The 26722-nt window shown below is 49.7% G+C and overlaps 2 protein-coding genes across 2 annotated transcripts; one reads left to right on the top strand and one right to left on the bottom strand.

Annotated features, from left to right (window-relative positions):
• Positions 1-691: 691 nt before the first annotated feature.
• On the top strand, positions 692-5709 carry FITM2 (fat storage inducing transmembrane protein 2). Its single transcript, XM_056507801.1, has 2 exons — positions 692-894; positions 3079-5709. The coding sequence occupies exons 1-2, from the start codon at positions 722-724 to the stop codon at positions 3719-3721; spliced, it is 816 nt and encodes a 271-aa protein (XP_056363776.1). The 5' UTR covers positions 692-721; the 3' UTR covers positions 3722-5709.
• Positions 5710-12785: 7076 nt separating this feature from the next.
• Positions 12786-25286, bottom strand: GDAP1L1 (ganglioside induced differentiation associated protein 1 like 1). Its single transcript, XM_056507782.1, has 6 exons — positions 24865-25286; positions 22427-22619; positions 19259-19432; positions 17201-17298; positions 16957-17071; positions 12786-14196 (listed from the first exon to the last, which is right to left on the bottom strand). The coding sequence occupies exons 1-6, from the start codon at positions 25042-25044 to the stop codon at positions 13853-13855; spliced, it is 1104 nt and encodes a 367-aa protein (XP_056363757.1). The 5' UTR covers positions 25045-25286; the 3' UTR covers positions 12786-13852.
• Between the last annotated feature and the right edge of the window lie 1436 nt (positions 25287-26722).

Genomic DNA, 26722 nt, shown 5'->3' with positions numbered 1-26722 from the left:
GATGGATCCCTGCTGATTGCTCCCTGTAGATGGATCCTTGTGAATTGCTCCATGAGGGTGGATTCCTGTGAATGGATCCCTGTGAATGTACCCCCTTGGATGGATCCCTTTGGATGGATCCCTGTGAATGTATTGCTGTGAATGGATCCCTGTGAATGTGTCCTTGAGGATAGATCCCTGTGAATGCATCACTGTCAATAGATCCCTGTGGATGAATCCACATAGATGGATCCCTGTGAATGTATCACTGTGAATGGATTCCTGTGGATGGATCCTCGTGGATGGATCACAGTGAGTGGATCCGTGTGTATGGATCCCTGTCAATAAATCCCTGAGGACGGATCCCTGTGAATTGCTCCATGAGGGTGGATTCCTGTGGATGGCTCCATGAGGATGGATCGCTGTGCATGGATCCCTGTGCATGGATCCCCGTGGATGGATCCCTGTGGATGTCTCTGTGGATGGATCCCCGTGGATGTATCACTGGATATATCCCCGTGGGTGGATCTCCGTGAATGTCTCTGTGAATGGATCCCCGCGGCGGCTCTGCTCGCACCCAGCGCGGCAGGCGCGCTCCCGCGGGCGCCCAGCAGGGGGCGCGGGGGCGCGCTGCGGGGGCGCGCTGCGGGGCGGGGCGGTGCCGGCGGTGGCCGCCCGGGGGCGCGCTGCGGGGCGGTGCCGGGGCTGTGGGGCCGGGCCGGGCCGGGCTGCGGCGGCGGCCATGGAGCGGCTGGAGCGCAGCGGGCGCTGGCTGCGGGTCGCGCTGGCCCGGGGGCGGGTGCGCCGCCGCCTGCCCGTGCTGCTGCTCGCCATCGCCGTGCTCGGCTCAGCGCTCAAGGACAGCGACCTGGTGCCCGACACGCCGCTGCAGAACAAGCGCAACCCGCTGAACGTGTGAGCAGGGGCGCGGGGGCTCGGCCGCTGTGGGCGGGGAGGACCGGGCCGGGCAGGCCGGGCTGGGCGGACCGGGCTGGATGAACCGGGCCGGGGCCCGGTGCTGGCCGCGTGTGCCGCGCTGGGCCGGGGGCTGCTGTTTCAAATGATGAGATTTCCTCTTCCCGACTCAATGGTTTCAAAATAGCGAGAGTTTGTAGCTCAGGGGGGAAAAAGGAGGGTTTAGGTTTTTTTTTTCCTTCTTAACCTCGCAGATAATTTTTCGTTTCTGAGTGAACTGATTTCAGTTTCTCTGGCAGCCGCTGACAGGAGCCGGGGGCATGGCCTGAGGCTGAGCGAGGCAGGGTTAGGCTGGGTATTAGCAAAAGGCAGCTGAGCACTGACCAGGCTCCCAGGGCAGTGGTAACAGCAGCAAGGCTGACAGAGATCAGAATTTTGACGTTTTGGCAGCATTTTGGTGCTCTCAGGCACACGGTGAAACTCCTGGGCTGTCCTGTGCAGGGCCGGGAGTTGAACTCTGCGATCCTTGTGGGTCCCTTCCAACTCAGCACATTATGTGGTGCTGTGATAGTTACTGAGCTGATCTAAAACCCGGCTGAAGGAAATGGTCTTTTAGCATATTTCCTAAAAGCAGAGTGGCTGCCATCCTTTTCTAGCACTTGAGCAGGGATCTAACTGCCTTAGTCATTCTGTGAAAAGTTTGAGCATTTTGAAGGAAGCAGTCAGCTGGGCTGGAGTGTGCTGTACATCTACAGATCTGAAAGTAAAACTGAAATTGCTGCTTTCCTCTGTGACTTGGAGAATTCTGGACTTCAAATTTGTCATTTGGTGGCATGTGAAAGGAGCTGCTTTTAGTGTGACTGAACAAGCATTGACAGGAAACACTTGGAGAGAAATTGATCTTACAGTAAAAGCGTAGTTCAGTTCTGCCTTCTAAATAGAGGAAGGTGATCTGTACTGACAGTTCCTGAAGCAAGGATTTTTTCCCTGCAAATAACTTGCCTCCTGGTTTGTCAGCTATAACCTTGGTAGTCGTTTTTTGCTGTTAAACAAAATAATGCAAACAACAACATGATTTTCAATTTTCAATTACTATTCCACATTACTGCTGCACAGGCATCACTTCTCATGTAAAATTAAAGTGTGAAGGAGGTACTTCTCAAAATCCTGGGCAAGGCTCCGACAGGTTTGTTAGGGTCATAAGGAAGATGCAGAACTTTAGACTGGTTTGGCTTTGCCTTTGATGCTCAGGTGGGGATTAAATGATGACTGTGTGTGTCTGTCCATAGCTCAGCCACAGAGCAGAATTCAGCTGTCTCTGTCTTCCATCTGGACTCTGGGTAACTAAGGGGGGTGCACAATTCTCCTCTTCCACCAGCTGATAGGAAGCAAGCTCCATTGGAAGGTGCTGATGGGAGAAGCAAGATCCTGGACTGTGGCCTCCTTAACTCATTAATAAATTCACTTACAAGTGCTCCAGCTTAAGGTTTGAGAAGAGAACGAGTTGCACAATACTGTCTTCTGTTAAACAAGATATCAACACATCGTCAGCTGAGTGTCAAGATTTTATGGGAATCACAGCAAAAGATTTCAGGGCAGAGAGAGAATTTAGAGATGGAGGGATTTTTTTATGCTGAAATAAGGCTCTCATCAATTGAAAGGACAACAAAGCAACAGACACATGGTACTGCTTCATTTATTCAGAAGGACATGAGAGAGGAAAACTTCACAGGCTGATGAGGGGAGAGAGCCAGTCCTTCTGGCTGTCTTAAGAGGTTGAGCTTGTGAAAGGCTTCGTAAGCAAGGATAATTGAGATGGTGGAAGAGTCAGAGAAGGGGTTACTGTGGTCAGGGTTGCAAGCTAAAAATACGTTCTTTGCAGCTGTATTTTGAGTAGGACAGAGTTGAGCTGGTTTGTAGGGTAGAAGTGATTGCAAATCTGAACTGCAAGTCTGCTGCAATGGGTGAGGGCTCTGGGACCACGGCAGTGCTGCCTTGGGAATAAGTACCTAGCTAAGGAAGTATTCAGGTTTTGGGCTTGAGAGAAGTACTGGGGAGAGAGTTAAGATTGTAGCTAAGCTGCATCTCTAATTTAGATGGTTCTGAACACTGATACTCCACCACTTGCCCCGCTGCTGTGGTGTTTCACATGTGCTCGTGTCTCCTTTGCCTTTCCTCTGGCAGATACTTCGTGAAGGTGGCCTGGGCTTGGACTCTGTGGCTGCTGCTGCCCTTCATCACCCTCACCACGTACGAGCTGGCCCGCAGCAAGTTCCTGTACGGCCGCACCAAGAGTGCCCTGCTGGTGCTGCGGCGCCTGGGCTCGCTGCTGGTGGGCACGGCTGTGTGGTACCTGTGCACTGGGCTGTTCCTCTACGTGGAGAACCTCACTGGGGAGTGCTCCCTGCAGGGCAAAGTCAGCCAGCCCCCCCGGCTCTACGCCTCCAAGCGGGAGTGCCACCAGGACAGCGGCGTCTGGAACGGCTTCGACATCTCGGGGCACTGCTTCCTGCTATCCTACTGTGCCATGATGATCCTGGAGGAGGTGGCTGTGCTGGAGGCATTGTCCATAGACCACCACTCCAAGCTGTGTGTGGTGATCAACGTTCTGCTTGTTGCCCTGTGTTTCCTTACCATCATCTGGGTGTTCATGTTCCTCTGCACTGCCCTGTATTTCCATGACTTCAGCCAAAAGCTTCTCGGTGTGCTGATAGGTCTGTCAGCTTGGTATGGGACATACAGGTTTTGGTATTTAAAGCCCCTTTCTCCTGGACTACCTCTTCCAAATATACCTTCGAGTTCAAAGAAATACAGCTATAGTAGATAAAATAAAGTTTGAAATGGTTTAGATTTTGCTTTCAGTACTGGAGTAGTTGAATGTAGGAATGGTTACTGTATTTACACTGTAAGAAACAAGGTGATGGGTTGGAGGAAACCAGATCTGTACCAGCCATTGGCTGACAGGTGGTAATGAGCTTCTTCCCTGGGAGAAGAAAAAAATCGGTGTTGGAAGAGATCTGCTCATGTTTAGGAGCTGACAACTGGGATGGCCAGCAAAGAAATCAGAAGCTGAATCTGTTTCTCTTACTAATAAATGGAGAAGCAGACCCAAGGCTAAAAGAGGCCTTTGATCTTTAGGAGTGTGATTTATCTCAGTTAATTCTTTCTCTTCCTTTTTAACTTTGTCAAGATATTGTGTATGATCCAAACCTCATGCCTTTTTTAATGTTCCTATTGGTATCACCTTATGGGAAAGCTCTAATAATCACAGTGCTGCTAAGCATTGCAGAAGTATCAATTCTTGTGAAAGCAGTTCTCTTGTGAAACTGGAACATCTCATGTTCTCAAGTGTTAAAAACACTAACTTGCCAGAAATGCCTCATAGCTGCCTGCACCTTCTGCAACAGAGAATAAATCTGAAATGCAATGTCTTAAGCAGACTGTGACTCTAAATTCATGCCTGCCTCCAAAAAGGAAACTCTTGAACAAACAAGCCTTAACTTTCTCCTTAGGTGAAGTAGATGTAATAATATTTCATAATTTTTTTCTTAATATTAAAAAACCCGAACTATTTTCTGTTTTGCTAAAAAGTCAAGTACGAGAATTGGGGTTTTAATTTTAAAAAAATGTAATCCATTGCACACTTTGCAACAACAAATTCCTTAAGTTTGTTCTTTCTCCTAGAACAACAGTGGAATTCTAGTGTTCTGAACAAGCTAGCTTATCCTGCTATTTCCCAAATAGTCTGCTTGGTAATGAGTGAAATGCATTGTTTATCCTGGGAGCTGCAAAGCAGAGTGTGCTTGAAGCAATATTTATTCTTGCAATGCCAATAAGCTATTTAATTTTGATTGCACATAGAGCTGTGACCGCTTTTGATGTGGCTGGAAACCCACTACTGAATAAAACACTACTATTAGATAATGAATAGGGATGAGGTGGGTTTGCTCCTCCTATCAGTCAGATGTTTAGCATAATTTTTATCTCAAAAAGCTTTTTATTATTTCATGATGGTCATTCATGATGCATTTGCATGAAATGTGTTTGACAGTGATGACAGGACAGCCAGGAACGTCTGTGGGTAAGGCTGTGGGTCACCTCCACAGACCCCACAGTGGGGTCACAGACTCCAGAGTGACTTTTTCTGGGTACAAGTTGTAATGCTCCATCAGGTAATCTTGGCACATTTTGCCAGCTCAACCAGAGGCCGGGTCTGCCTCTGAGGAGAGCTAAATTCACTGGAATTCCCACTGAATTTGGTGGCAAGTAGGAGCTGTGTGCCCTTAGCAAGAACAAATCACCTTTCAGAAAGAAGCTGTTCAGGGGGTTATGTATTTTCTGTCAAGCTCCTCTTGGTTTTGTATTAAATTGCCTTTTAAGCTGACTCTTTGAAAATTGCACTGATTAACTCATATTGGGTTTAACTAAATTTGTTTAAACAATGCAAATTTATTTGCAGACACTCTTCTCATGTAATTTAAGCCTACTCCCAATAGAGCTAAGCTAAACTGCAAGCCACTTTCACCATGAAAAAAGATTATATACCCAGAAGGTTTTATGATTAACTTCATTAAGTTCCTATTTTAGCTTATCTTTATGTAACTTTGCTGTATAGACAAGCCCTTGGAACAGGAAATGCTGTTTACTTAAACTGACTTGCTGAAACGATGTTAATTTTCACAAATGTTTTGTGCAATCACTGTGGATATTTCTGCCCACTTTAACCCGTGTCATGCAGATTATTTTTGTAATGGAAATATGTAAGATATGGTTTTTCTCTTATTTAAACAATGAAAGAAAAACATTTGAAAATTTTATCAGTGTTTGTGTCTTTGAGAATCTGTTCCTGATGTCTGTAAAGATCCATTGTTGCTCTTCACTTCCTTGGATGACCCAGCCCCCCAGAGTTTGTGTGACCACTGAGGTGTCTGGTCAAACTGGCACTGGAAGTTCTGCACTGTTTGAAAGTCTTAACAGAGCACGGGTTCTCAGGGGTGCAAGGTTTTAAAAAGAAACAAAACAAAACCCATGACTGACTAAAGCAAGTTTCCCAAAGAGTGCCTGTTACACCAAGCAGTTCATTTTGTGGGTATGGAAATTGCTTTATTGTAGCAGAGGGAAAGCCTAATCCATTGAAATTACCTAGGGAATTTTTGTCTCCAACATCTTACTAACATATTTCAACATCTGTGTGCTAATCTTTCATTGCCTGTGTTTGGCCTGTTTTGTGGCCCCTGTTTCACAGTTCTTTCACAGAAGAACTGGCAGCATTTCACCTGACTGTGTCACCAAGGCAGCTCTTGGTGCCTTAAACATTTTCCTCTGCTGGGAACAGGTAAAGCACAGTGGGAAGAGAAACTACCTTAGGATTCATTTCACTTTTCACTTACCTGGGACTCTTTCAAATGTTTGCATCACTGGAGGTGAGATCAGGCAAACAGGAAAGTTGAGGTCTTTCGTAAGAGCCATGTGAGTAGTTCAGACTTTAAACATGTCTGAACCCAGAGTTTGATTGTTCCTCAAAGTTTGTTCAAAGCAAACGTGATCCGTGAATGCTTCACTGGTGCTAAATGATATTCCTGGTTTCCCAATTTATTTGTGTATGCTGAAACTTGGGTTGTAGGTGGCTGCAAAAAAAAATCATGTTTTCTGTTTTGGTGTGTGGCAATGGGTGACAAAGTGAAAACCACCCAGTTACGCCCTAGGGTACACTTTAATGGAACAAACTGCTGTGATATGTTAAATATTTTGGGAAATCAGTCTTTAGTTGTGAGCACAAGTCTGTCACTTCATGAAATAGTATCTGATTTTTCCTCTGTAGCTTAATGTCCCTCAAACTGGGACACTTAAGGTAGCTCCCTGCAGCTTCTCTGCAATTGGTCTTTTCCAGCTCTTTGATCACCAACCTGTTTCCTGGGATTATTTCTTTTCATAGCTTCATCTCTCCTCCTGGAGCACAGATTAGTAATAAATGCTCTTCACTTCTGCTGGATGTGTGCTCTCTCTCAGTAATATGCCTTCCCTTCTTTGAGGTATTTTGCAAAGCTTAAGATGAAAGTAATTAATAGATACAAAAAGGCTGTTGTGACTCTGAACTGCTGTTTAACTGTTGTTAAACAGAGCTGCTCTGTCACTGGTGGAAAACCTAGGGAAAAGCACATGGTTTATTCATTGAAGCAGTTCTGCACCTGATGTGCTTGAGCTCAGGGAAGGAAAAAGGGTGATGTGACAGCAGAGCTCGATGCATTAGGAGTTATCTTTGTCCTCTTGGGGACTGAGTGCTCACTTCAGTGGAGGGTACTTTCACCCAGGTGCTTAGCAGGAAATAATTAATTTGGATATGGGAAGAGTGCCTTAGTGCATAAATGAAGTATGGCATGAGAGCATAAAGTTTAAAAGCTGAAAAAGCAGACACAGAAATGGCTATCAAGACTGAGTGCAGTCCATGAAATCTCTGGCAATTATGTAATTGTACTATTTAGTCCGAAAGGTTAGTTATTTTTAAACTACCCCCTGTCCATCAAAAACAAAAGACAATGCCATATGTTTGTAACAAGACAAATAACTCCTCTGTAAAGCTTTGGGACTGAAAGATGACACAGAAAATAAGCAGTAGGGGAAGAGCTTTACCAGCTGTTCAGGCGGGTTGGATATCAAGGGAAAGCAGCACTTGGAAAAATGCCCTTTCCCTGTTCTGCTCTTCCTGACGATGTGTGCAGTGGCAGGAGATCTGTGGCAGAACTGAGTGTCTCCCCACTGGTGAAGGCTGAGCAAAGGAAAATGTGCAACAAGAAGAAATACAAACAATTACTATTTTCTCACATCTCTGCAGCCTTTTCCCATGTCCAGCCCAGGTTAGTTTTGCAGGTCTGGGCAATGCATTCCCTTGGTCACGGTTCATGTGAGCAGGAACAAGGCATATCCTCAGTGTAAATGTCAACTCTTCTGAAAAGCCTTCCCTGGGTCCTGCCCTGCCTGCAGAGCTCCCCATCCCATGGGACTGTGCTGAGAGGTCACAGTCAGTGACAGCTCAGTGACAGGCTGAGCACCATGACTCATCCCGAGGAAAATCCGGCTGGATAGGCTGTGCCTCTCAACAGCCCACTGGGATGGAGAAAGCCATGCAAAAGGAGTGGAAAATAAGGATGATGCTCAGCCCACAGAGCCTGTTGGCCTTACCCAAATGTGTGAATTGTTGTTCCCACACCTGACATGGATTGTGCTGTGGGGAATGGCACCCTGTCCTCTGCAGGTTCTGCAGGTGATGGAAGTGAGCACAGATCTGCTATGGGCTTGGTACAGTATCACTCTAGCCCACAGCTCTGTTGCTTCAGCTTTGTGATAGCCTGACCTGATCCAGTTTTTAGAAGAATGGGAATGATAGAAGTCTGAGATTTTTAAGGATATATTTTTTTTTCCATTGATTTACATAGTTTAGAAGTTAAGAGAAAAAATCTTACTGGTGGGGTTTTTTTTGTTTATTTTGTTTACTGGAGATTTTTCTTTGTTATTTTCAGAGATTTTCTTTAGTTTTTTTTTTCTTGTGGCCAAGGAAAAGAAAAGAGCTATTGCTGTTGTGTAGTCCGTGGATCCAATGGCATAGAACGGAAAGAAATTGATCCTGGTAAACAAAAATAGAAGAGTGTTCAGGAGGCTGGTGGTGGAGTGGCATGACCTTGTGATGTAAAGAGTGTGTGCAAAACAGCACTTAACTATGCAGGATACTTGGTTCTGTGTCAAGAACTGCCTGCAGCATTACACAGCACCCTCAAACCTGGTTACACTGTTCTGATTGCAAAGTAGCTTTATTTGGATAACTCTCCTGGAGCTAAAAAGGATTTGGGTCACAGGAGAGATGAGGTGCTGGTAGGAAAGAGCTGAGAAGGGAGGCAATGCAAGTAGGGGGATGGATGCTGTTATTTTTAAAGGAATGTTTTAGAAGTCGTTGATCTGTGCTGTTTGTTAAGAGGTTTTTAGCAAGATTCCATCTCCTTCCTTTCTCAGCAGTTCTTCCTCAGACAGGGGGAACTGGAGGTGATGTGTTCACTGATGCAGAACCTGACAGCCCAGGGACTCCTGACAATAGGAATGTCTCTGGGAGATGGTCACACATTGCCTGCTGTCTGGGACAGGAGAGTGACACCAGGGAGTCCAGGAGAGAGAAAAGGGGTAGGACAGCAGAGAGGGCTAAAGAGAAAAAGGGCTGAAAGTAGATCATTGTGCAGAGGGAGCAAAAAGGAAGAAAAATACTGTGAGCTCCTGAGAAGTGGGTGGAGGTTGACATTTTGCTTATTGAAGCTCTTCAGCACCAAAGTGGCATGGAAATGGAAATAATCTCTTTGCAGGTAGAGCCTGGCCAGCAGCACACAGGTACTGCTGCAGTGATGGACACCTGTGTTCTGACAGAGCAATTCTTTATCCTCATTATTTATGGCAGAGCTGCTATTCCTGCTTCCACTGGGAGCTGTTCAGTGCAGGCTGTTTTGTCTCTCTTTAATCCTCCAGAGGAAAGCGAATTGAAAGGAGAATGAAAGACAACCATAGTGAAATGTCCTTTGGGCACATTTGGGGATCAGCACCAGGGGAAAACCAGGAAATGTATTTGTCATGAATGTGCTTTATCAGAGAACCCAAGTCCCTGTGTGTTTTTATTACTGCTTATAATTTTAGATTCAGTAGAAATGGCTGGGTCTAAAACATCTGCTATTTGGCCACTGAGGCCATGCTTTGGGAAGTCTTTCAGGCATACAAAATCTGTTCCTGTTCACTACATACAGAGATGTTTTCACTCTCATTCACTCCTGTGGGGCTGAACTTTTCCCTAGACAATACTGCTGAACTGGGGACTTTATTCTGTCCCACCATGGCAGAAGGAGCTTTTCTACAGACTTGTGTAGCAAAAGCAGCTTTGCTGTGAATAGAAATTGCACTTTTATCCTCAGCTATGCCACAGGTAATTGCAAGTTTGGGGTTAAAATAGTTAGTTCTTAGTTTGTACATTATTTTCTGTTTCTTTGGGGTTTTAGTTTTTAATCTCATATTTTATAATATCCCTAGCCATCTCAAAATATTATATTCATATTAATCCACATTATTTTAATCCCATGTATCTTTTAGCAGCCTGAGGGATTTAGTTGCTGTCATTGCCTGCATTGTGGATCTAGCCTGGGTGGTTTTGGCTTTGATCCTAGTGATGGCAGTGAATGCCAGCAAACACAACCAGATGTTAAATATTTTCACAAGCTTCAATGTTTTCTATTTGGTGTTATGTGGGGAAATCCTTCATTTGCTTTCACAGCAGAAAGGAAGGAAGGAGCAGCTCTTATACCTTTTCCCTCTTCCCTCTGTAACCTGGATTCTGAAATTGCAGTCAGGTGGTAAGGATGGGATTTTTTTCATTCAAAAACAGAGGAACACTTGGCAAATAATTTCTGACAGGGCCACCAAATGGTCACTAGATATTCTTAGGCTGCTCTTGATCTCAATTTCTTTGGTGAGCTGTGAGAGGCTCTGTGGTGTGTTCCCTGTCCTCTGGCCAGCTTGGTGTTGAAATCCTTTATTCTGCATGGAAAGGTCTTCTCCATCCCTTGCCAAGCAAAGGAGAACACTGCCAGCCAGCAGTAAGGCTGACATGTACAGTTTCAGTTTTCATAATTGAGTCTTTTGAGCAAATCCTCTAGGAGTAAAAAGATTTCAGAAGCTGTAGCTCTGCAAATGTGACCACTGGGAGCCTGTTAAACAAGAGGCTTGGGAGGCAGGAGGGAAAAGACTCTGTCATGAAGCTGCATCTCAGGGCTGCTTGGACTTGATATAAAGCCACTGATTTTCATCCCTCTGATAATTACAAGTTCCACATCTCAGCACAGATACAGATTTTAAAGCACTGAGGTGCCTCAAAGCACATTTGTCTCTAAAGCACAGGGATTTGGAAGGATAAAAATTAGCTTGGGTAAATAAGTACATCTAGAGTAAAGGAGGACCCTGGCTGGGGTTGGGTTAGGCACACAGGAGTGTTGGGTGCAGGATGCAGCAGGAGCCATTCCCTCTTGTCTAAAATACAAAATAGCACCCCTGAGGTGCCTCACCTTCCTGCCTTTTCCCTTGGGCGCTGCTGTTGCCCCATACCTTGCTGAGAGCAAAGCATAAAGTCCTGGGGTGAAAGAACAGATTTTTGCCATAATTTTCATGTTTCTGTGTACAGAACATGCCCTGGACATGAACAGGCCAGTGCCTGGCTCTTGGCCAGGTTGTGCAGTGGGCTCTCTTTGCAGTGGAGCTGGAGCAGAACAGGTCTGATTAGGCTGAGATCAGTCAGAGCAAAAGCAACTTTTTATGATGACAGCCTGTAATCACCACAGGGCTGCTTATTGCAGCGAGCTAATCTGATTGATCAGGCTCTGACATTGGTCCTGAGGGATCTCACACATCAATCCAGCCTCTGCCTGCCACAGTAATTGTCTTTTATCACTCTCGCCCATTGCTTTTCCCTCGAGCAAAGTCCTGGTACTTTTTCATTATCAGGCCAGGAAAACAAGGCTTAGTGACAGGGAGTGGCACCAATTTTTTTTATTTTTTTTTTTAAATTTGGTCCAGAACAAAGGCTTATAATTGACTATCTCTAGCTGTCAGCCTGTACAAAATCCACCACTACAGTGGCTTCCCTGCAGCTCACAGTGCAGCACTGGTGACAGCTCTTGCTCCAACTGTTGGATCTGCCTGTCTTCCTTCTACAGCTGCATTTTAACACTGTTCTCAAAACAAAACACACACCTATTTTCTCCAGTGTTTAGAGGTCTGATTTGCCCCATGACTTTAAATTTATTCTGTGCTTTAAAGTACAAAAATAAATAAAATTAAGGAGCAAAGTAACCAGCAGCAGTCTTGCCAAGCAGCTTCCTTCTGCCTCATTCTTGGGCTGAAATCTAGGAATGGAGGAAGTATTTGCTCTACTTCCATCTGGGTTTCCTGACCTTGTAATCCATTAATAGTCCTTTCTACACCTGGTGTGTGCATTTCATCAGCTTTTGGAGATCACTGGGGAATGTGTGTGTAGGACCATAAACAAAGAGAAAAGGGTGAAATCCCAGTAAGGGTTTTATGTTGGTCTATCTTTATAAGTCTTTCTGGGGGTTTATCACCAGTTAATGACCTTTCAGATTCAGAAAAAGGGAGGAGCACAGAGTACCCTCCTGCCTCCCTCTTCAAAAAGAAGGAAAACAACGATTTCTTCTGAAGTCATTGATTCCACAAAGCAAATATTGAATGCATTTGGGAGAACGTGTCTCCAGGGCTTCACTCAGCAGCCTCAGCAGCAGGAGCCAGGTGTGCATGTGCAGGTGGTGGATTTAGGTTCTCACACACCAATTTTTAAATGCAGCCCCAACCACGGGGAGGTAATAGGGATAACACTAAGCCTCTGCAGTAACACAGCGTCTTGTACTCCAAAAGCCTGTCAGATCAGCCTTATGACAAGCACCCCATAAATGTGTGATTTTGCACTCCCTCTGTGCTCATGCCCTGTAATACCTGCTAAATATTCCCAATACTGTGGCTGCCAGGTTGTATCAAAAGGTCCTGGGGAAGCTTGCTGCTTTCAAATACATAAAGATAACTTTTGCATCAGGGGCAAATGCAATTCCTTTTTTTTTCAGCCACACTTGGCGTATGTTCCCAAGCCCTGAGATGCAACGTGGCTCCCAGGGATCACTGGAGTTCCTGGAAAGCCAGCAGGTTGAGCACTGACAGAAATTAGTGGTTGGAAGAGGAATAAATGTAATTTCCATGCTAGTTTTATACCAGTGCAGCACATGAGCCAATGCACAAACCACCTGCACATCCCCCTGCCCTCGGGCATGCCTTGCACTAAGACCAGAAGGATGTGGAACACATTTAGAGATGCGAAGCCATTGCTCCTCCCATATGGTTTATTGAGGATCTCAGTTTCCAAAGCATGAGTAGCAGTGAGGCCTGTTATTCTTTCCAGCATGCAAAAGGCACAAGAAAGTCATCAATGTGATTCTGTGCAAAGTGTCCCTAAGAAAACACACAGCGAGGAAATGACAGAAAAGAGCCCCCAATGGAAGAAAGCCAAAGTGCCTTCAGGAAAGTGCTGAAAAGTTCTGAAAACGGTTGTACTTTTCAGAGTCCAAATATGCTCAGTTGGTGAAAAATGCTTTGCAAATATGTGAAAGAAAATGCAAGAGACAGAGCCAAAAGGCTTAAAACAATAATCTCCTTCATGTGCCAGAATTCAGGATGAAAGTCAGAATGATTTATCTCAAGGAAAAAGTGCGGCAGTTAAAGACAGACATTAAATTCTTTAAAAAAAAGCCCACCAAAACCAGACTTAGAAAGTGGATACATTCTAAGAGCAGCTCAATAAAAAATATTCCTTTTAATGAAAATAATTTTTAAAATGGATACTTGAAGAACAGAAATCCACCTTGACTGTGACCAGCTACTGCACCCTGCTCCCAGGAAAGCCTCTGAGCACGACAACACAAAGCCTTCTAGAAGAATAAAGTCCCCACTACCTGCATGTGTGAAATGTGGCCAGTGAACAATTTGGAAACACAAAAGACAGGACCAAATATCCAAGTCCCTTGAGTGTTGGGAAGCCTCCTGGGATTCCTGTCTCTCCCACTGGAGCTGGCTGGTGCTGGAGGCAGTCCCACTTCCCGCTGGGCATGGCTCAGCCCTTCAGCCTCTCATTGGAGTTGAATAATTAAACCTAAAAAAGGCATTTACAAGTTGACGCTTTTTTGTTGTTGTTGTTGTTGTTGTTGTTTGTTGTTGTCTTATTTCCTTGCAGTATAGGTTTCTACTTCTAGACTATGGAATGTTACATTAAACAATATAATTATTCATTACTTTGCTTCAAATTTCATTACAGTTACTGAGGCTTCATCATAATTTCACACAGCACAGAGACACCAAACTAAACACCAAGCAGTCAGCACTAGATGTATTTTTTCTTTAAGTACCAATAAGCAAAATATCCCATTCCCCCAAGAGATCCCATCAGGAAGGAGGCTCCAAGGAAGGAGGGAGGTTTCCTCTTGACCAGCCTGAAGGCGTTGGGTACCACTGCAGAGAGAAGCGTGGTGTGTATGTCTCCCAAAACTTTCCTGAAGGCGAAGCGTTTCTGTATCCTGTCAAAGAAGGACTGTAGGTTAGGTCTGCTGCCATCTTCCCAGTATTTCTTAGAGAGTCCCAGAAACTTGAGGCGGTGCAGAGTGGCTCCTAACAAGACATCGGCCAAAGTAAAGACGCATCCACAGAGCCAAAGTTCACATTTCTGCCCTGGAGAAAAAGGAGACAGATCAAAGGTGAGAATCCCTTGGGTGGGCACCTAAAATCCTGCTCAAAAGGTCTACATAGGCAGAAGCATTTGTATTAGATCTGGGGTGTTTTTCCCCAGCTCTTTGGCTGGCCAGGAGCTCTGAGCCCATCTACCAGGTTATGTGATGGAGGGTAGGGGGGTGCCAAAAGAATATGAGATGATAATTTATAATCTGTATGAATATACAAATTACTGGCTGAAAAGTGGCTCTGCTGCCTCTCCCCCAAGTCAAGAGCAGCAGGAGATTACACCCTTCTGTGCCCAGGAGGTCCCTGGAAAAGAGCCCTTTGCCCCACTTGAAGGAAGATGCTGTGTAGTGACCCCTTCTGCTGTGACAGTGCTCTGGGAGAGCAGCATTGTCTGCCCTTGGCTGCACCACAAGCTGTTTCAGGACTGTCACGTCAACTTGACTTATTTTAGGGATGTGAGAAATCCTCAGGAATCAAAACCATTTGCTGGATGGCCTGGCTGCTCTCCCTTGTGTGCTGCTGGGGAGGTTCTGCCTATGTTCTCTCTCCTGTACCAGGGACCCTGCTCCAGGACACCAAAACCAGCAGCACATCTGTGCCAAGAACCAGGCTTTTGGGAAGACAGAGCTCAGTGAGTGCAGGACATGAAGAAAGACACTGAAGGGTTGAGAGACCTTGATAATGGGTGATCCTGGAAATAATCCCACTAGAAAGACATCCAAAAATAAACCAAGCTGCTGTTAGGCTGGAAAAAGCAGTTTCAGGCCAGGATATTGTTAAGCACTCCCCCAGTGCCCTTTCAGTACCAAGAAGCTGGGCTGGGATGGAGCTGGGGGAGATGAAAGAAGGTGCAGGTAAAGAGCATGAGAAGGGACACAAAAACCCCCCTCAGTTAGCTTTGCTCCAGATTCCTAATTCTGGAGCTCTTCATTGTGCTGGCTATTTTATCAGGAAAGAGAGGCTGTGGTATGGCACCCCAGTGCAGGCACTGCTGCTGCAGGGCTGTCTGCAACACCAGGCTGGGGCAATTATGGATAATTAGCACACTCATTTGTAGCTGCTTGGCAGCCTGCCAAATCCTGCTGGAGGCACTGCCCGAGTGGACAGATTGCATGTGCATAATTAGTCAATAAATATTTTCAGTAACTAATGACTTGTGGGGGTACTACAGCCAGAGCTTCTTGGGTGTGGTGGGGACCTTGTGGTGAGGAGAGCAGGACTGAGGCAGCTGCCTCACTCCCAGGCACTGCTGCAGGTGAGAGAGAAAGCACATGCGAGGATGGAGACTTCAGGAGAGAGCTGTGATCCGCCCCTACCCCTCCTGGCTCTGGGCTTGCACCCCTGCTGAGGTCTGGACCCCAATTTGGGCTACCCCTGCCCAGCACCGAGTGGGGTAGAAGCACAGGCAGAGGCAGATCCTCCCCTCTGCACCCCCAGCAGCCCCAGCTGGGCTCAGCTGTCCCAGCTGACGGGTGCCTGTGGCAGGGGTCTCCTGCATCGCCTGCAGCCTGGGCTGCGTAGGAGTGGAGCTGCTGCACTGCAGCTCCTGGGAAGCTGCCAAAGTGCTGATCGTGCCCACTGCTGAGATCCTGACCAGGCCACATCGTGGGGGTTTGGGGTTCTGGAGCAGAGGGCAGGAGCAGCACTCAAGGACTGAAGGCGTTGGAGCACCTGAGTGCTGGCAGCAGCAGCAGCAAGGGATCCCTCTGCCCAGGCACCTGGTGTGCCTGCCAAGGGCACCTCATTAGGCTGAACTGTCCTGTCCCAGCCCTCACACTGGGGTGAGGGTGTTTGAGGAAATTAGGTGTTAATGAGGGTGTTTGAGGAAATTAGGGCAAGGCAGAATGCCACCGTGAGCACATCAGGGCTCTTGGTGAATGCCCAGCCCGATGCCCTGCAGAGGTTCCAGTGTGGCCCGAGAGTGAAGCACAGCTCCCCAGGGCCAGGTCTGGCCCCGAGGGCAGGGCAGCTGTGGGACCACCCCAGCTGTGGGTCCTAGCTCTGCTTTGCATCTGGCACCGTGGTGCTGGCAGCCCTCCCAGGGCCAGGGCTCTGAACCCTGCCAGCAGTGAGGAAGAGAGGAGAAGGACGGCATCATGCAGGGGTGATGGCAGGACAAGTGCTGCCCAGCTGTGCCCAGGCACCCCTGACTGCCAGGGCTGCTCTTGGCAGGCTCCCAGCACCGTGCATGTGATGTCAGGGATGGCTGGTGTCCCTCTCTCCCACCTGCTGGCAGGTGACGCAGTTTCTATGAAGGCTCTCCCCTCCAGAGCCCCTCTCATTCCTGGGTTTCCCTGCTCCTCTGGGATGTGCCACAGCCTGGTGATGTGAGGGCACTTGGCTGTGGCACATGTCCCCATCTCTGCACTTTCAGCAGCCAGTGCTCCTTGTGGTGCAAGTGCCTGGGACCAGCCTGCTCCTTCCTAAACCAGACAGAGCATCAGTCACTAGCAGTCCCTTGCTGGGGTAGAGGGCACCTGCCATCATCCTGGGGTGACTGGCGCTCCCAAAGAGCACCCATGAGGACAAGGGTCCTGTAGCAAGGGCTGGTTTGCCAGAAGTTAGTAAGACCATGGCTACAACATCAGTGTACCCAAAACCAGGAGAGCCCAGTGGCAGCCCCAGACCTACCAGCATTTGCTCCATGGGAGCTGTTCATCAGGTACAAAGCTTTTGGCTTTTTCTGATGAAAAAATGTTGCACCTCAACCTCGTGTGGAAAAGCAGCCCATAAACACAGCTCAGTGCCTACCTTGGTATTCCAATTTCCTTTTCTCCAGCTCAGCTTCAATCTGATCTAGCACCATCCCAAGTTCTCCAAGGATCTTCTTCAAGTAGTTCACATTATCATGCTCCAGGATCTTGGCCTGGGTGGAGAGTAGGGTTAGAATGGGGAATAAATGAATGCAGGGACACAAAGCATCAGGTGCCCATGGCAGGTTTTTGGGTCATGTTCCCTCCAGCACCAGGGATGTGTGTGGCTTTGACCCACTCACCATGAGCTTCTTCTGCTTGGAGAGGTAAGGCTCAGATAGCTGTGGCTCCTCTTCGTGGTCCAGCTTCATCAGATCCGTGGTGGCATTAGCTAAGTGTCCTGGGGAGAGACAGACAGACAGGATAGGTAATGGGTGTCTGATAGCAAAGCCCCTCATCCTGCTGTAGCATGAAGAAAAAACACTCCAGAGAGCTAAAATGGGCCAAATTAATGGTTTGCTGCTGCTGTGCTTCCACATTAGAGGGCATGTGGCCCTGTCAGCCATCTCACCCACTCACACAGGGCAGTGATGTCTCCAAGGTATGGCCAGTCCCCCTCCCTGTGGTAAGTCCCAGCCTAGGAGTTTCAGAGGGAGTTTCAACTCTTAATTTCCCCTGCTGGATTCATACTAGAGCTGCTGGAAGTTCTAGCTGTTATTTACTGTTTTAAGAACAGCCCTGAGCTTGCCCATAACCTGGCTCCGCAGCTGCATACCCAGCAGGCTCCGCTTTGGGAGCTGGCTGCCCACACCTGGGTGTACGTTCAGAGCAGTGGGGCAGGGAGGGCACAGAGGGGAGTGCTCCCTCCTGGCTGAATCTATCCCACCCTGGCTCAGTGTCCAGGGACGCAATTCCATGGTGTGGAGCCTATTGTGAGCATGGGAGAGATGCTCACCCTTCTGCCTCTGTGGGCATAGGGAGGATGGGAAGGGCATTGTGCAAGGGAGCTAAAGGAGGGAAAGGAGCAGAGTGAAAGGAAGAAAGGAATCCTAGATGCAGTAACACCTAAGAGATAGCATAAATTACCCAAAGTTAGGATAATGTCTTCCTGCCAGGGACCATCTGTCTTTCCCTCCTTGCTCCCTCCAAGGGAGGCCCTGGCTCTGCCACTGTGCTGGTGCAAGAGGTGCCAGGGCTGGCTGGGGTGGGAGCCAGCAGCAGGCTGTGCACTGCCATCAAATGCTGAAATTCCCTCTTTTCTGCCATGAGCTTGTGCTTGCTAAGGATACCAACCTGCAGTCCTGGGGCTGCACCTCAGATGGAAACCTGGATATCATCCTGATTTCATTCCCCTTGGGAGAGCCTGGAACCTTGGTTCACCCTCTCCTTGGGACACAGCTACATTGATTTCCCTTGGCACCCACTGCAGCTGAGCCACTGCCTGAGTGCAGAGGATGTGCTGAGGAGGAAGGACACCATGAGCCCACAGACCTGCTTGTACCCCTCCAATGGCTTGGGAAAAACGCCACCAGTGATGAGGTTTGGACAAGGACATGTGTTTAGGGACCTCAGCAGAATGCTGAGGAGGTGATGTGAGGCAGATGGGGGCTGAAGCCACCACAGCAGCACCCTTTGGGGAAGGGATGGGCTCTGGCCTACGTCAGCCCAAGGTCTGGGGGTGGAGATGACACTTGGAGACATGGGGAAAGCTCTCTGTGACAGGTGTCAGCAGAGGCAGGGCAGACTACAAGTTACACCTCAGGAATTGCCTATTTCTCTTTGTGCACAAGTGCATCCCACATCAGCAGGATCATCTGGGACCCAGGCAGCTGAAGGGATGGGGGTGGGAACAGTGTTTTCTATGGGCTCAGCTTGGGGCCAGAGCCTAAAGGAGAGGAGAGACCTGGGACATGCCAATACCCTCCCGACAAGGTCACTTTTCTGGCGAGGAATTCTCTCCAGGAGCAATCCCTGCCATTGAGTTATATTAAGCATCGTCAATGTTTCATGAGCACTTGAAGGTCAGGTACACAGACTTATGCCGATTCATCCACTGCCTGCAACTCAATCTGGCTGCACTCTCCTACCTGTGCCCTTAGAGTTATTGGAGGGAGAGGGGCAAATTCCTGTGCCCCAGAAAGAGCTGAGGAGAAGCGTGCATGGCCCATGGGAGAAGCCTGGACACCCCTGAGTTAAGAAGTCCCTCTAGGACTCTGCAGTTCCCAGATGAGCTGTGCTTTGCCACTCCCCAGCTCTGTGCCTGCCTGCTTTGGTGGAAAGGGGAGATGAGCAGGAGCACGGTGGCTGGCTGGGCTGTGAGCCTGAAGGAGCCCGGGGCAGCCCCCCGGAAGGCGACTTACTGCGGATCTCAGTGGTGGCGTACTTGGGGATCATGGAGTCGGTGGTGAGCTCGGGGTGCAGGATGCAGCCGTGCGTGTAGGCATCCATGGGCAGCGAGTCCAGCAGCTCTCGGTACTGCAGCACCCGCGCGTGCAGCAGGCTGCCCGGCTCGGGGATCAGCTGCGGCACGTTCTCTGCAGGGCAAGGCAAAGTGTCAGCAGCCCTGCGAGGGCACAAGCACTGCTTAGTGCCCCATTAGCCTGTTCTGGACAGCAGGGCTGGCTGAGGCACAGCATTCACTCAAATCTGTCATACTCTCCCTCCCTGCTGCTCATCCCTGCCAGCAGTGCAGCCAGCCCGTGCCCCGAGATGGGCAAACCCGCAGGGTTACAGGGAAGTGTACAGATGTCATTACCCAGCCCCACAGCCCTCATGTTCCCTGGGGTCAGTGCAGCCAGCCCTGAGTTCCACAGCTCTGAATTTGTACACTCTAATTTCATATCTCTTAGAATGGGAGAAAAAGTCTTCCTGGTCCACAAAAAAAGAGCTAAAATATGGGATTGGAGTTTAGGATGTCCCGAGTTACATATTCTTTACTCCAGTGGCAGTGAGGTACCTCGTTCTCTTGGGCTTCCTTGAAAATCCCAAAAATGGGCAGTCAGAGAAGATGACCAAAGGATCCCAGTGTATCTTCCTCTCAGCTGCAGGAGCATCCCTTACCCTGGCTGGCTCTGCTCCTCCCTGCCTTGTTGGGTTTTATTCACTTCCCATGGATGGCAGTTTGCATTGTGCCTTTTATTACACTTCCAGCTCAAAATTCATGGCAGGTGACAGAAGCAGCAAAATGTTGCTCTTGTCTCCCCCAAGTTTTTTAACTCTCTCAGTTTTTTAAGGGATCATAAATGTTTATAGTGCTTGCAGAAAGCAGCTCACAGGTAGTGAGTAATCTACCACTGGGACTCTGACACTGCTGCCCACATCCTGTCTGCAGCACTGGACTCTCAATGTGCCAGTGTCTCACCTGAGCTAGGTCACGTTGGCAGAAGGGCTTTTTGGCAGATGTGACCAGTGCAAGCCCTTGTTTCAGAGCCTGAAGTGACAGCTGTGTTCTGCCCAGCCCTGCTGCTGGTGGCAGGAGCTGGGCTGCAGGCATGGCAATGCCATAGCTGGATGAGAACCAGGCAAATTTTGGTACCTCCTGTACTGGAAGTCTCCTCAGGGCTCTGACCCTGTCCCTGCTGGATGGCTTCACAGGGTTGTTCCCACTGAGAGGCATCAGTGTCACTGTCCCCTGAGCAAAGGGAGCCTTGGTGGCTCCTCCCTGCCATGGGCTGCTTGCTGCCTGGGCTTCAGCCCTCCAAGTGAGAATTTTCCACCGGAGAAAAGTGACCAGGCGAATGAAACAGTAACAAACTTATAGCTTGTGTGCTCTTTCCACAGGCTGGAGCTGAGCTGAGAACAGCACATCTAGAGGGACTGACCCATGCCGCAGGAAAATGGAGCAACTACAATGAAATAGAGAGGCGTGCTGGCCACCAGCCCACGTTCTTCAGCACATTCCAGGGAGGTTTCTCACTGGGATGGCTTGACTTGCCTTTACATGCCACAGCAACCTGCACACAGGGGCTGCTTTGCACTCTATGGCTGTGCAAGGGGGTGCAGACCTTGCAGGACACTCTTGAGTGGCAGAAACATTTCCCTGGTCAACTCATCAGTGTGGCTTATTGGCACTATTCACTGCTATCTTGAGGAAAGGAAAACATTTCTCCACACACCACCCTTTACTGATAGCTGGCCCCTTGTGTGTGTAAGCAGCTGATAAAGGCCATGCTCTTAGTCCAGGGGAAAACATAGTTCAGTAAAAATACCTTGTAAAGGCCTTTTCAAACTCTACACATTTCTGCAAGGTGGCTGATTCCCCCTCAGATCAGCACTGCCACATCCTGGAAATGCTTTTGGCAGCTGGATGATAGGATGGAGCAGAGCATGGAGCAGGGAGTGATGCTCTGGGCACTCTTTCCTGGAGCTTCCCCTCTCCATTTCTCAGCAAAGAGGTAGGAAACTGCACCTGGCTAGAAAATCTCAACGTCAGGAGTTTCCCAGTACTCGGACAGCTCTGTGTCCCCCTCCTGCTGGGGACAGCCTGTTGTCACATATGTCAGACCACCTGCCCTTCGCAGAGACCAGGTGAAGTGGTGCAGGGACTGATGTCCCTGATGTCCCTTGGTGTTGAGGCTGCTGCTAGGCAGGAAAGCAGCTGCCATTCCCTAGGAGCTGCTGCTGGTGTGGGATTCTCCTGCTGCCCCACTGGTGAGGGAGCTATGTGCCTGCATGGAGCAGCAGCACAGTGGCGGGGCTGGGAGAGGACAGCAGCTGAGCTGGCAAGGCATCCTCGCTCCGGCAGCTATTTTGAGATGTTTTTGATATCTCTGTTGCAAGGGAATGGATGCTGGGGTGAACAGGATTGAGGGGATGAGGGTGAAGGGGTGTGAGGTGCCAGGGAGAGGCTGCTCACCACAGCTGCAGAGCAAAGCTGACTTTGAGCTCTGTCTCAGCATCCTGGGGTGCCCCAGCAGGCCACTGCCTGGAGCCCTGCTCCGGGAGGAATATGAGCTTCCCTCTCCTGGCTGTCCCTTCCTGTGGGTTTGTGTCACATCATCCTCAGCACCATTGGTTAAAGAGGCTGTTTTCTCTGAGGCACAGCAGCAGCAGGGACAGCAGAGTCCCCTGCCCATGGCCCAGGAGTCCTCCAGGAAGCAGGGAGAGGGGCAGCAGCAAACAGCTTAAATCCACCTTCTTTGCAGAGCCCCTTATGGCCTTTTATACAATTGCCAAAGCATAAATGTGCCTAAAGTCAGAAGTGTTCCCATGGGTTGTGCCCCAGTGGGGACTCAGCTGAAATGCCACCATGCACCATGAGGACTTAGAGAAATTGTCTGGTCTGGAAGCATGACTTCCAGGACAGAAAAAGGGGATTCAGCTACCACACCCCTCAGAGCCCTCCAGCAGGGGATTTCTGCTGGAAATTCTTCAATTTCATGGGAACAAATAGAAGTCTGGAAAGGGCTGGTAGCTTGCTGATCTTCTGGGGTGAAGATTAAATTTAAAAGGAAAAGTGGATTCGTTTAGCAAACAGAACCTGGACTAGACACAAATTTCCTGTGAGGCACAGCCCAGCCTGGCATTACCTCCCGTGAAGTTCTTCTCCATGTAGTCGATGATCTGGTTGTAGTCGCTGATGATGTTGTCCCTGTGGATGATGACAGGCACCTCCTCGCCCAGGTTGAGCCGCATGAACCAGGGTTCCTTGTGCTCCATCAGGGGCATGCTGACGTCCCGCTCCTCACAGGGCAGCCCCTTCTCTGCGATCACCAGCCTCACCTGGGCCAAGAATCAGGGAGAAAGGGCTCAGACCCACACACCCAGCTGGTCCCAGTCCCCCCTACCCCATCACACCCCAAGACCCTTCCTTAAAACTGCAACACAGTGACATGCCAGGATCACCTGCTTGCCCTGCAAGAAGCCAAGCAGCAGTTGCCATGGGACAGCTGCAAAATCCAGGTGGCCAAGAAATAATTTGTTTTCCTGGCAAAGAGGGGATACCCCAAACCCCTCCTGTCTTCTCAGAATCATGGCCCATCCTCCCTGGTCCTGGTGGCCTGTGTGACAGGCAGAGGAGCAGAAGGGCTGAGAGCCAATCCCTCAGCAGTGGGTGGAGGGGGCAGGAGCTCCCCAGCTGGGGGAGAATGAGTGATGCTGCTGTGCATCCCAGCACAGCCCAGGATACCTGAGGAAGAAAAGGAGAAGGAAGAGGAGGAAGCAGAGGCTACAGCATTGTTATGCCTTGCATGTGCACCCAGTGAGTCTGGCTGAAGGAGACCTGAATGCTGACTCAGGTATGTCCCACTCTCAGGAGTGGACTCGGGCTTTACCAGCATGTTAAAGCTCTCTTCCATGGGAAGTTCCAGGTATCCCCTGTGACCCTGCATTCCTCCATGCTGACATTAGCTTGAGGACATCACCCAGCACCTTCACAACTCTTGTGTCAAACCTGCTGCCTCCCGTTCCCCTGCCACTGTCACTGCCCTCCTCCAGCCCTGGGCCCGCCAGCAGCACAGCAGGGGTGGCACTCACACATCTCAGGAGTGGAAAAGGTGAGCCCAGCCTTGCAGAGGGGCAGGAATGAGGCTGGATGTGGGACACATCACCATCCCCACCCCAACGGTCAGCCCTCAGGGCTGATCCTGCTGCTCTACTCTGTTTATGAGATGGTGTTGAATATACACTCAGGGATGGAATTTTAGGCTTCTGGGTTATAAAACCTGACTAAGTATGTCAAACACAAAAAATAAAAAGCCCAGGGGGATGTGAGAAAGCCATGATTTACAGAACCACTGAGTAAGGGAAAAGTACTTGTTTTCATACAACTAGCAGCAGCTAAAAATACAATTTAACATATAAAAGCATTTCTGTGAGTACTTCAGAGTTCCTGGGGAATTAGTCATTAATTATTCACAGGACTGGTAAGTTAATTTTTTGTTTTAAAGTTAAAAGAAAGCTTGGATTCCTCAACTGCAACCCGATCCTGGCCTTTTCCTCCCAGCTGCTAAATAAACCTCAGCTAGTACCACCAGGGGTATACAGCCCCAAGCTCCCTGTTCTTCCGTACTCTGCTGTCAGGAGCTGAAGGCCTGGCAGGAAGGAGGCAGCTGCTAGGCATGAGGCAGCCCAAGCTCTCCCAGTGCCTGAGGGCTAAGAGAGCCCCTGCCAGCACCCAAAGGGGGATCCCAGGCAGGGGTGACAAATCGTTCCTGGGGAATTCCCGGGAGGAGCCGGGCATGAGCATCCCTGTCCAGTGCAGATCCCGAGCCCGCCAGTCCCGTGCACCACCCTGCTGCATTGGGCATCCTCTCTCCTTTGTGTCTGTATGCAGGGACGGGCACCTCTGCCCCGGCCTCCCGCCGGGCTCCGGAGCTCAGCGAGGCCCTGGCACAGCGGAACTTGGTGTTCCACCGCCCACCCTCCGAATAGCCCGTTCTCCATACGGTATTAATGGCTTGGGGATGATGGGGAGTTTGAGGCCGGGGGAGAAGGTTGGGTTTGCTGCACAGCTGCTGTGCTGAGAAATGAGCATTTACTATTGTCTGGAAAATGGGATTTCTAGCTGGGGCACCCCGGGAATAGAATTTCCAGGGCACTGCTGCAGTGTGAGGGGTGAATCATCGCTGCGTGCAGGGGTCCGGGATGCTCTCCTGGGCACCAGCCTGGCTCGGGGCTGCCTCTCTCTCCTCTCGCAGCCCAGGCTGGTCCCGGGCCCGGCTCTGCCTTTGTCCGCGCTCCCGGCCACGCCGCTGTGGGGCTGGCAGCGAACACAAAAGCCGAGGCGGCTCCCGCTGCAAGCCGTGATCCCAAAGCAAAGGCAGGATTTGGCTGAGCCCCCCCCATCCTCATCCCCATGCGCACCCCCATCCCCTCCCCAGGCAGATGCTGTTAGAAGGTACAAAGATGCGCCTGGCCGCGCCTTGCGGGGCTGAGCCCCTCGCCCGCTCCCGAGCGCATTCATCCTCCCGAGGCAAAGCGATGCCCCGGCATCTGCAGGTGATTCTCGAGCGATTGTCTCCTTTACCTTTTGAGAGCTGAAAGACTGGGTCCAGTGGTACAAAACCAATCTGTCCTGCGATTTGAGAGCGGGGTCTGTCGGGTCGTGATTTTCCTCCCCCTCCGTGGATTTCCCCGCGCTGTTCTCCAGCGCCGAGATGGGCCACCAGCTGCAGTTGGTGGGAGTAACATTATTGGGAGTCGCCATGACAGCGAGTGAGCGAGCGGGAGAGGGACGGGGAGCGAGCGGCGCTAGCCCAGCATCACATGGGCTCCTGCCAGCCCATCGCTCCCGGGGCGCTCGGCATCCCGGGCGGCGGGCGCGGGGATGGGGCTGGGGTGGGTTTGGGGATGGGGGTGGGAATGGGGGTGGGCTCGCAGCCCGGCCCCGTTCGTGGCAAGGCTCCCACGGAAACGTGCAGGCATCTCTTCAATAGCGGAGTCAGCAGCGGCGGTGCTGCCTGCCTGCTGCTTGTCAGCCGCTCCAGCCCCTGCGGCTACTCCAGAACATTTTTCTGCAGAAATTAAGATTTATTTTTTTTTCCCACTGCTTTAGATATGGTGGATGTATAATAAATAGCCACAGTGATGGACAATGGCTTTAAAATGCCTAGCAGGTGCCATGCCTGCCTTGCAACCTTCACAGAAAGAGGCAGCAATGGCTCTTTAAAAGTATTCAATTATTTTTGGAGAGTGCAAATTAATTTCTGCCTATTGGGTGTTGTGTAGTTCATACAAGGGCAGAGCCCCGGAGCCTTTGGTGTGTGCCAGAGCCTGGTACCTGCCCAAACTGGACAAAGTAGACACAGCTGGGGTAATTCCAGATTAACAAGGTGTGTCACAATTCCAAACCGGCCAGGAGACTCGGGGAGCACTGGGGCTTCTGGAGCTGCTGCTGCTGCTCTCCCAGCCCCATAAGCATCACCCAGAGGTTTTCAGGCACAGGTGTGTAGGCAGCTGAATACAGCGATCTGGACATCAGGACTTGTGCTTTATGACACTTGGCTTTGTTATGCCCCATCTCCAGCAATCTGGGAGCCTGGAGGTAATTCCCCACCCTTGGAACTATTGCCAGTGCCAGGGGATAAAGCCAGTTAGGGGGGTGTAGGGGCAGGTTCAGGTGAGGATGGCGGAGAGGGCTGTGCAGGTACAGGGAGCCAGCCTGTGTCTCAGGGCTGTGTGAGAACTCTCAGTGTGAACCACTGAGATTAGAAACACTGAGGATAGAAACAGGAAGGTTTGGAAGATCTGGGTCAAGTAGGGAAACTGAGGCACGCTTCACCCAGGAGCCCTGGGAGGGAGCAGGGCCAAACTGGTAACCAGCATAAATATAGTGCAAGAAGCACTTTTCTAGGGACTGGGAAATGAAAATGAGTTATTTGGTTGTTTTGATGTTCTGCTCCTCAGGGTGTGCAGGCAGGTGATGGGAGGGATGGGAACTGCTGTGCTCTGCTCCAGCTCCTCCCTGTCCTCTCCCCCTCCATAGAAAACAGCCCCCAACAACAACTTCTCTTCCCAGCCCAGATGTTTCCATGTCCCTGAACTGGCCTCAGGGACACCCACAGGGACAGGCTCTTGCTTGGCCTCTGCTTTGGGGCTGCAAAAACAGAGGAAAACTGAACTTTGAAGGGCTGGCGTCCTCATGGGCACCACCCTGCCCTCTGCTCCACAGTTTCCCCTGCTTGCAAGTGTCATTGAGTGCTCCTTGCACTGGAAGGGGACACTGTGGGTGTGGAAAGGCAGGGAGCAGGTTGACCAGGGAGCAGCTGTTCTCCCTGAGTCGCTGTCCAGAAGGCCCCATCTAGTGGTACATGTTGTGATGAATTAATGCTGCACTGTGGGGAGTAAACAGGACAGTAAAACCACCCCTCTGGTTCTTGCAGGTC

This window comes from Oenanthe melanoleuca, chromosome 20 (assembly GCF_029582105.1).
Source record: "Oenanthe melanoleuca isolate GR-GAL-2019-014 chromosome 20, OMel1.0, whole genome shotgun sequence".
Lineage (NCBI taxonomy): Eukaryota > Metazoa > Chordata > Aves > Passeriformes > Muscicapidae > Oenanthe > Oenanthe melanoleuca.
This window is presented reverse-complemented; position numbering and strand designations above follow the sequence as displayed.

Excerpts from the sequence above, each read along its gene's own strand:
- GDAP1L1 (XM_056507782.1), bottom strand. The coding sequence starts at position 25,044 with ATGGCGACTCCCAATAATGTTACTCCCACCAACTGCAGCTGGTGGCCC. Across the intron at positions 17,072-17,200 it reads CCAAGCAGAAGAAGCTCATG|GCCAAGATCCTGGAGCATGA; the intron begins GTGAGTGGGTCA and ends CTCTCCACCCAG. Across the intron at positions 14,197-16,956 it reads AAGGAAATTGGAATACCAAG|GGCAGAAATGTGAACTTTGG; the intron begins GTAGGCACTGAG and ends CTTTTTCTCCAG.
- FITM2 (XM_056507801.1), top strand. The coding sequence starts at position 722 with ATGGAGCGGCTGGAGCGCAGCGGGCGCTGGCTGCGGGTCGCGCTGGCC. Across the intron at positions 895-3,078 it reads AAGCGCAACCCGCTGAACGT|ATACTTCGTGAAGGTGGCCT; the intron begins GTGAGCAGGGGC and ends TTCCTCTGGCAG.